Raw genomic sequence first — 9,609 nt, forward strand, 5'->3', positions numbered from 1 at the left:
TGGGGCTGGGACAAGCTGCCCAGCCAGGGGTGTGGGGGCATGGGATGCAGGCACAGCAGTGCTGGGAGCGGAGGCTATGCCCTGCTGCCACTTGCCCCCTTCTGCCTGGAGTGAGCCATGCCTGCATCACACCCCCCTGCCTTGGCTGGGCAAGCAACAGCAGGGCAGAGCCCCCACACCCAGCCCTGCCATGCCCACATCCCGTGCCCCCCTGCCCCAGCTGGGCAAGTGAAAGTAAGGCATAGCCTGCTGCTTGCCCATTTGAGGCAGGGGTGTGTGTGGGATGTGGGTGCTGCCATTGGTTGCCCAGCCAGGGAGCGAGGGTGTGGGATGCGGACACGGCAGTGGTGGGAGTGGGGGCTATGCCCTGCTGCTGCTTGCCTCCTTCCACCTGGAGCAAGCCGTACCTGCATCGTGCCCCCCATCCCAGCAGGGCAAGTGGCAGCAGGGTATAGCCCCCACTCCCAGCACTGCCACGCCTGCATCCCACACTCTGCCCCGCCCTGGCTGGGCAAGTGGCAGCATGGCATAGCCCCCACTCCCAGTGCTGCCATGCCCGCATCCTGTGACCCCCACCCCACTCCCTGAGTCCCACGCCCCCCTGCCCCAGCTGGGCAGCTTGTCCCAGCCCCAATCCCTCCCTCCCCCACACCTCTTCCTTCCCCACTCGGCCCACCACAAAACACTTACCAGCTGGAGGTAGCTGTGTGGTGAGGACTGCTGCCTGTTTAGTCTATAGCCAAATCTCTAAAGCAGCGCCGAATCTTTTATGAATTGATTCAGAGGCTTCCAGTTCGATTTGGACCTTTTAAAGGTCTCCCAATTCAATTCAGATTCTGAGATTCGGTCGCCAAATAGGGCTGAATCTCCTCCAAATTGAATCAGCTTTGCTCAGCCCTACTGGAAAGCCTGTTTCCCCACTCAGCTCTGTGATCACAGAGCAGGGCAGGGAACAGGGTCCCCAGCCCTCACCAGCAGGAAGCTCCTAGCACCAGCTCCATGCTCATGGGACAGGTGCTGGGAGATAAGGATCTCCCAGCCCCCCACTTCTCAAATGTGATGGTGAAGTGGGGGTTAGGAGATAGGAATCTCCTAACCCCCACTCCTTGATTGTGATCTCGGAGCAGAGGAATTGAAGCTCCCTGCTGCCAGGGCAGGCGGACATAGTCCCTGGCTGGGCTCCAGTGGCAGAGCCCACCCCAGCAGCAGGCAGCTCCAAGGGCAGGGAGCAATCTCCTGCTACCTGGTGGCCAGCTGACAGGGAGCAAATTTGCTCTCAGTCATGTGTCTACACAAGTGCTACTGCACAGTAAGTAATCGCAAGTAAATTTGCTACTTGTATTTGCAATTAGTGAGATTTACTGCGCAGTAAGAGTGTGCATGTGTAGATGCACATACTTACTGTGTAGTAAATTATGCTACTACACAGTAAAGCATCTTGTGTAGACACACCCTCTGCGTTCTGCAATCATGTCTCATCTCAGGAGAACTTGCTATACCGGGGATAGGGTGTGTCCCTTATTGCTTTCAGCACAGGTTTCACTAACTAATACGTTAAAGTCACAACTGTAGAAAAATTCTACCTTCACATTACATTGCTTGCTGAAAAGTAATGTAATGATAAGTGTCCAACTATAGATAGTTTTTAGCTTCTTGCATTTCTCTTCTCAGAATAATGGAAAGGAAACTTCACTGAAATCAAATTTAAGATGCAGAAAGAGGAAACTTAAAAAAAAAATCTCTTATGAACTTACATCTCTTCAACAAAGTTCACTGCATAGGCAAAATCTGACCCCAAGTGTAAAGCACTGTTGGATGCAAGTTCTCTATCCATCTGCTTAGCTGGATCTGTGAAAGTAAAGAACATTTATTTTGTGCATGTTGGGCTAGAATCAGGCTTACACTGGCTAGTTTCCTCATCACCATTATCCCTGCCTCTTGTTTTCAAACTAAGCATTAGCATGGCTTAAAGTACCAGTCATAGTATCAGATGAGTTCCCAGTGGACAAGTGTCCTAAAAACACTGGGGAGAACTAACTTTGCCAGACTTAGAACCTGCTTTAAAATAAGGGAATACACATTTAGAAGAGGACTATGAGATGTCTCTCCCTGTCCCCTCCCCCCATCCTCACCGTCCCCCCTACCCTTACCTCCCATTTTCAGAACAGAGTGGGATCTTGAGCTCAAAGAGTTCTGGTCTGTTTCCTCCCTTCTCAAATGTTGTTCCCTTTGCAATTCTAGAAACAGAAAAAAATTCTTTCAAATGACAGTTATTGCTGTTTAATAGTAAATAACTGAACACATCCTATTTAGTTAAAAATGGGAAGATAAAGCCTGCTTTCACACAGCAGTGTAAAATTTTAGAGTAATTGCACTAACTGTGGTTTGGATCAGAGGGTTTAGACTTGACCAGATGAAAAAGTCATACCAATACTCTGAATTCCCCCAAAGCTTGGAATTGTTTGTGTGCGGTAGTTGGAGGAGAGCTTAGATCCAAAGGCCTAAATTCATACAACTCTCTTGGTTTGAGTCTTGAAAGTCTTAATACTTTTGTGAAATCTAGAAGCCAACAGCAAAACCTGGCATCTGCCTTTTAGCTACATATTGTTTTAAAACATACAGAAGTGTAAGAGTGATGTAGTCATAACCATCCAAAAATTATGAAGTATGAATTTCTTAAAGTGATATCTCCATTGCCACTACTATCAACACTCCCCATCAAAGAAAACATCAGAATCCATGGTTCCTGCACATGCCCTTTCCAAAACGTGATATACCTGATCCAATGTACCAAGTGCTCTCATGACAACTGTGTGAGTGAAACTAAACTGCAACTATGCACTAGAATGACCTCTCACAGAAAAAATATAAAGGACAGAGATGTACACCCACCATTAGGAGCATGTTTCTCACAGAACAACCACTCCCTCTCTAACCTTGCTATTCTCATGCTCAAGGGAATCTACCTAACCTTTAGAAGGTGACTGGGAAACAAAAATTCATAAACTGGCTGGACCTAAGAACAAAGGTCTAAACATTGATATTGGGTATATGGCACATCATAATTTATCCAACTCCTGAATTCTTTCCACACAAAGAAGGTGAGATTGATCTTCCTTCCTTCTGATAGGTCTTGATCTCCCAGGAATCAGCTTCTTTTCTTCTGCTGGTTGTGTCTGCTTTCCCAAGAATTTCTCAGTCCCTTCTTTCTGCTGTGTTTCACTATCCTGTGCCTTGCTTCCTGTGATCAGAGTTACCTGAGGAAGAATGCTTTGCATTCAAAATCTTGTCTAACTTTATCCCAAATACATAATTGGTCCAGTACAAGATATCACATTACAAGATTCTTGCCTCACAAAAAATACAGAAGCATTTTGCAGCTGACCGATTTCTCTCCGTCTCTTTCCTTCCTCCTTCCCCTCCTCTCAGGGGCTGAAATTAAATTATTGTATCCACATTTTGAATTCTGTCCCTAAACCTAATGAAATCCAAAATCTTATATATGTAAACACTGCTGGCAGTTTTGTTGGTAGTATCAGCAGATAGCCCAAGGACAGAATGGCTAACCAAACCTTCCTTTCCACCCTGACAGCTAGTCTCTCAACTCAGGGTTAAGGCAGTTGAACATGATAGTCTTGGGAACCATATGGTTCTGCCTCTACTATAAGAGGACTCTCATGTCTGCAGAGGAAGGGACAGGATTTTTTCTGAAAAGAATAAGCTGGTGTAGCAAAGATCCACAGCACATTTCTCTGTAGAGCTGGCCCGCGCTACAGGCTGCTAAGGCACCAGTAGAGAGAGCCCTTGTTTCAAACATGCATGAAAAGTCAGACACTTGCACTTGCAGTGACTTACAGTATTCTAGGAGGCTGTGTGGCTGCAAAAGGTTATTTGTTTTAAAAAGAAATAAAAGTTATTCTAGAAAAGAACCTTCCTTCCCTCGGGTATCGTTCACAGAAATATCTGTGCAAATTTGATCCAGGAGCTCAGGAAGCAGATATGGATGCCTGTGATACAGTAAATCCATTCCCTTGTTTTTCTGTGCACACCACTGCAATTGTAGCCTGTAGAGACTTACTGCCTCATATAAACAGAAGGGAGGCCAGACAGTGCCCAGTTAGTCTGAAAACAGTCCAATGGGCCAATCTCTCATCTCAAACAATTCACAGTGTGTCAAAAGTGGTATGTTCATCAGGAAAAGCTTGTAAGCAGTCTAATGTTTTAGTCTTTTACTAATTTATGTAAGCTACACATCCATTGAACATAACTTATGAGTGCTGAAGGAAGCACATTCAGCCCCAGCACTGAAGGTTGCAGTTCCAGATTAAGTCAACACACACAGACCAAACAGATGCTGGGAGGACCCCTGGATAAGGTACAGCCTTCAAGGAAAGGTGTTGGCCTGATTTCATTTTCAGCTTTCTGTTTCTGTTTCAGCTTAAACCTTCCTTTTACAGCATCTGAGTTGGGCTCATTTTGCACATCCACTAAATACCAGTTACTTCTCTCTGCCAATGGATCTTGTGACCAATTTATATTTTAAATCTAACTGGTTCCATCATTTCACTGCTGCATGTGGGCCAGTGATTTCCTTGAGTTGCACCATTTACCTCAAGCTACACTGGGCTGACGTTATCTTTGAGTCTGCTAAAGATTAAAGTCTCCAGTCCCAGTTCTCATGTTCCTTGTGACCTTTTTCAAGACTGAGAAATGTAGTGTTCTGGATGAATGCATTTTTTGGCTTTGTATAATAGGGAATGATCAAAACTTTGAGGCTTTCAGAGCTTGAAGAAATTAAAAAAATTCAAATGAAATCTCAATTAAAGCTGAAAAGTCTTGCCTTACTTCATGAAGAAAACACACTTAAAGATTAATTTAATGCGACTGATACAAATCCATAAACTGGGACAGGTTGTCTTTCACCTTAGGAAACCTCTTGATGAGTTTTTTGTTAATGAAATCTGAAACCGAGTGAGTTTAAGCAGTTCTGAATTTCACCAGAAAAAGTTCACTCAGTTCTCATTCAGTGCCTTGGGGAACTGAGCTCTGATGGCTTTGTCTGTAAAGAAATGCAGTGTCTGCTAAACTCCCTTATGCTGGCTAATCTGCTATTGGCTGATATTTTGACTTAATCATATAAGATTAAATCTCTACAGCATGTGAGTGGTATGTAGAGTACATGGCAATCCCAGTGGTAGTACTTGAAGGGTATGAGGGCTGCTTGTTTGTAACACTAGTGCTAGATTGTGGTCAGTGGGGAATATACAATGGTTACATCTACACTCAAGTTTTTGGGAGAAGTCTCCCACCATTGTAGCTCCGCTGTACTGATAAAACAATAGGACCCCTAGTAGAGATTAGCAACCTTCTTAATAGTGTCATCTAAACCTGGATACAGCATAGTGGATATAACAATGGTAGCCCCTGTTAGCTGCTGCTCCTGCTGTTGCTAAGAATGGTGAAGCAGCTGCAATGATAGAAAGCTTCTTCCAAGTTGTGCAATCTGGTTAAGACCACTGGATCATAAAACACCTTGTAAAAACACCACTCTTTTACTTAAAAAAAAAGAAAAAAAGATGCTCTAATTTCATTACAAAGATTCTGTAACATATTGGGGATTGCTAGCCCTGAGATATAGCCCATCGTCCTCTGTCTCTTCTTGGTAGCCTCTGAGACTTTTCACCCCTTATGCAACCTTATTGATTTATGAGTTAAAACCTTGAGGAAATTCAGCTCCTTCCACAGCATCTGCACTGCTGGAAGCAGCGCTGTGCATTGAAAGATCTAGGGATTTTTGGTGGGTGGTTGTAAGGAAACGAAAAGAAAAAGAAACTAACATAAAAATGAGCTCTATGGATTCAACTCTAGGGGGAGTTTTCACAACTGGGATCGTATAGTCGTTATAGGCTTACTAACAAGAAATTCCATGTGTGTGGAGTTCAGAAGGAGAAATCAACGAAGAGATAAAACCCATGCTGAGTGAAAAGGTGTGCTTTAGGAACTTCCCTGGTGTGAGCAATGGGTAGCTGGGGGAGTTAAGAGGTTTAGCTAACAGATGCTGGAGAATCACAGATAAGAGAGTGGAACTCCCCTACTAATGCACTGCTCTGTTTTCTTTAGTGTTACAAACAGCAGGAGAGAGCTGGTATTGCTCAGTTGTAGCAGTTATAGTTTGGTATGCACACAGAGGTCTTGTACTTGTGAAATGCAGAAGAGAAAAAAATCAATGCCTCCTCTCATTTCCCTTTCTTAAACTTAATCTATTTTTTTCAGAGAACTTCCATCTACTTGATGCCAGGTCTACATTACAACATTGCCAACTTCTAGGAGTGCCTGTATAGGAGAAAGGTTTGGTCATAGTGTGTTCTCCTGAGTGTGGGGGACTGTGCTTGTAAGGCTTGGGCATAAGCCAGATAGAACTGACTGGCATATTATGTAGAGGGTCATGTTAAGCAATGCCAATCAGAAAAATTCAGACACTGAATAAAGTTATCTTGTCAAATTCCTTGGCTCTGAATAACCCAGGAAAATCCATCCCATAGACCTAGCTTGTGCCAGGAAAATACATAGTTTTGTTAGTATAATGTTTGTGTTTAGAGAAAAAAAGTTTACTTATACTAGCAACAAAATTGTTTTTCCTGGCATAAACTGTGCTTCCATTGGGTGTTTTTTTGCAGGTATAGTGATACTAGCAAAGCTAGTCTAGGGCAGTTTCTGCAGTCAGTAATCCTGATCGTGGCTGGCCTCTTCCCATTGGGAATGCTCGTGCTCTTTGCTCTCTTGTGCACCCATATGCACCCTGTCATAATCTGGTACTTTATTTTAACTGAATTAAATTGATTAAGGTCATTACTTTTCTACTTGATTTTTCCCTGACCTCTTAGGCCCTGGCATCTTATGTTATCAGCCCTGATTCTTCATAGACATGCAGTTCTGTAATCCTTTAAACCTGTGCAAATTTATAAAGCCTGACCAGATCCAAATGGTAGTTCTATATACCCAACTGTCATAAGATTAAAGGGCTGCACAAACTAGAGGGCAGTGAAAAATCAGAGCCAGATTTTCGTGCCATAAATTGCACTGAGGAACTGTGAACACATGAGAAGTCACAGAGTGTCTTTGCCATCCGTGTTCTGTGAGCGTCCATGCTGGAATGTTGACCTGACCTTGCAAGAAGTAACGGTGACTGATCATTACTTGAAGTTCCGGACTGGGAGATACCGAGAGGAAAGTTAGGAAGATGTTTCCCACTTTTCAGTTCATTGATGCACATGCTCATCTGAAACAGCTGGCAGTCTAACAGTCCCTATTTGTGCACTTGAATGACATCTAGTGAAAGCATAGCTCCAGGAAGAGAAGCCAATGTAACGTTAGCTCCATCCACTAATTGTTTACCCCAGCCAACCATTCTTATCCAGACTAAGCTTTCAAAAGCTTGTTATCACCTGATCTCTAGCACAGACACTCAAAGCATACTCGGAGTTGGATAAAATGGAGATATAAAGCTGTCACAGTCAGTTCATTTAGTAAGGATCAAGATAGGACATAACCTAATGTTTGTTATTGAAGCATCTGATTGGGTTCATTCAGACAGGTGGTGTTAACTGCAATGGCTGCATTCATTCTTACTACTGATAATACAGTAATAATGCACAATACTTCTTGTGCTTGCTTTTCAATCTGTTCTGCTGGCTGCCTTTTGGAGAGAAGGGATTCTTAATGCTCTGTTCCTCCAGGCTCAGTCAGCTAGCAAGGATGTTAAAGAGCTCCCCACTGTATCTATCAAAACATGTTGCCTGATGAGGCTGCTCCCAACCTTGAGAAGATGAAGTAGGGATATTGGGTCAGTGTTCTCACTCTTGCATTATACCTACTGCTTTTACATCATGGCTTTTCCCTGTTGTTATACTGGAGTCTATATGCTGCCTCCTTTTCACAGCTAGCTAGAACTGCTCCCTGGGGTTTGGATGCTATCTACTCTTCCTGCCTCAGGGGATGCTACCCCCAGGGCCTCTTCTGGCACTGTCACCACCCACTCACTGCACGTGGGGAAATTCCAGGGCTATGTGGCCCGGTTTTGGATGCTATTGGATGCTACCATCTTTTCTTCTTTCTTCTCAGTGGGCACGTCTACATGTGCACACTAGTAATGCACTAAATATGGTGACTTACGCTGACTTGAGCATAAATTTGATACCTGCATCATGCAGATATCAAATTTATGCCTCATTAGTTATGCCTTACAATGCAGTAACACTGTGTGTGTGGACTGACTTGGAACTAACTTGAATCCCAAGTCACTCCTCACACCACATTAATGCACTTTAATGCCTGCATGTATAGACAGCGGCTTATTCCTGCTTACTGTGCAGTACATTTAAGCCAGCATAAATGCATGTGTAGACATGCCCAGTATGACTGTGTACCGCTCACACTGGTAATGGAATTTTGGTCTCATATGAATAGGTCTAAAAGGCTTGAACCAATATTCACTGATTTTTGTTCTGTTACTTCTGTGGTGCCGTGAATCTGACTTTGCCAAGTTAATCCATTTCGGACAGCGAACACCTCAGAAAACGCTTCTTAGTGGAAAGCTCTAAACTATGTGTACTGAAAATTGTGGAATACTTGTAACTTTGATCCTGTCTCTGAGGATATGTAGCAGAAGGATGGACAGACATAAGTGAGCAGAATTCTAGGCAGAGGCACTAGAAATAAGGGAGGTAGAGAGAATAGTAGCTTACGGTTTAATAATGTATTCCTTATTTCTACTAAAGCTCTTTCTTAGAAGAAAGTGACTCTTTCTGGTATTCTTTATCACTATCACCTGCCAGAGCTTTTATTCAATCAGGTTGTATAGTCATGACACTCAGGTTTGTGGCAGTGAACAGTTAATAATATAGCACTGCATGGCATCTTAGGCAAGTGGAGCTCCCTCCCCCCTTCAAGTAAATAAGACTTAAGTTTCTCTGCAACAAGAAAGAAGTCTGCCTGAAGAGTTTTCAGTCTTATCCAGAACAGCACTGAAATAGTCATATCGTAGCAACTTTCTTTGGCTTTTCTATAAACCTTCTATAAATGGACTCTGGGGGCCAAAAACAGCCTTGGGGTAAGAGACTGCTAATCTATTGATGAAAGAAGAACTGCACCTATTTCCTCCTGGTCTAAATTTTGCTCTCAGCAGGGCCTTAGAAATTCAAGGAATCTGGGGAGAGAGATGAGAAAGAATTGTATATATGAAAAAGGGATAAAGTACACTCTATTATGATCCAAGAATCTGGGAAATGAATTGAGTATTAAAATAGACCTGTAATGTCAGCCTCTCCAGACATACATGAGTGCTACGAGGCTTGACAAGAAAAAGCACAGGAGCAGAATGACAGTTTCTCACTGATTCAACAAGAGCTATAAAGCTATTTCTACGCTGCTTTCACTTGCTCATTAATGACCTCTTGCACTATAAAAAGAACTTCCCAAACATTCTAAGCCCTTGAAAGAATATTTTATATGGTCTTTTAGAGATTAAATACTCTGTTTGCAGAAAAGAAACAATTTTTTGAAATACTAATCAGCAGTTCTGCCTCACCCACATGCCTACACAGTCAGATG

At 43.2% G+C, this 9,609-nt stretch overlaps 1 protein-coding gene across 5 annotated transcripts in view; it reads right to left on the minus strand.

The window, feature by feature from the left end:
• The window catches only part of KIAA2012 (KIAA2012 ortholog), a 126,098-nt gene that overhangs the window by 26,369 nt on the left and 90,120 nt on the right, over positions 1 to 9,609 (minus strand). For all 5 annotated transcript variants that reach the window (XM_019523504.1, XM_019523503.1, XM_019523502.1 and 2 more), the window contains 2 exons: positions 2,151 to 2,237; positions 1,755 to 1,848 (listed from right to left, as the gene is read on the minus strand). In XM_019523504.1, the coding sequence (XP_019379049.1) occupies positions 1,755 to 1,848; positions 2,151 to 2,237 (181 nt within the window). The remainder of the gene's footprint in view (positions 1 to 1,754; positions 1,849 to 2,150; positions 2,238 to 9,609) is intronic.

The sequence above is a fragment of the Gavialis gangeticus genome, unplaced genomic scaffold (assembly GCF_001723915.1).
Source record: "Gavialis gangeticus isolate Ggan-Ray unplaced genomic scaffold, GavGan_comp1, whole genome shotgun sequence".
Classification (NCBI taxonomy): domain Eukaryota; kingdom Metazoa; phylum Chordata; order Crocodylia; family Gavialidae; genus Gavialis; species Gavialis gangeticus.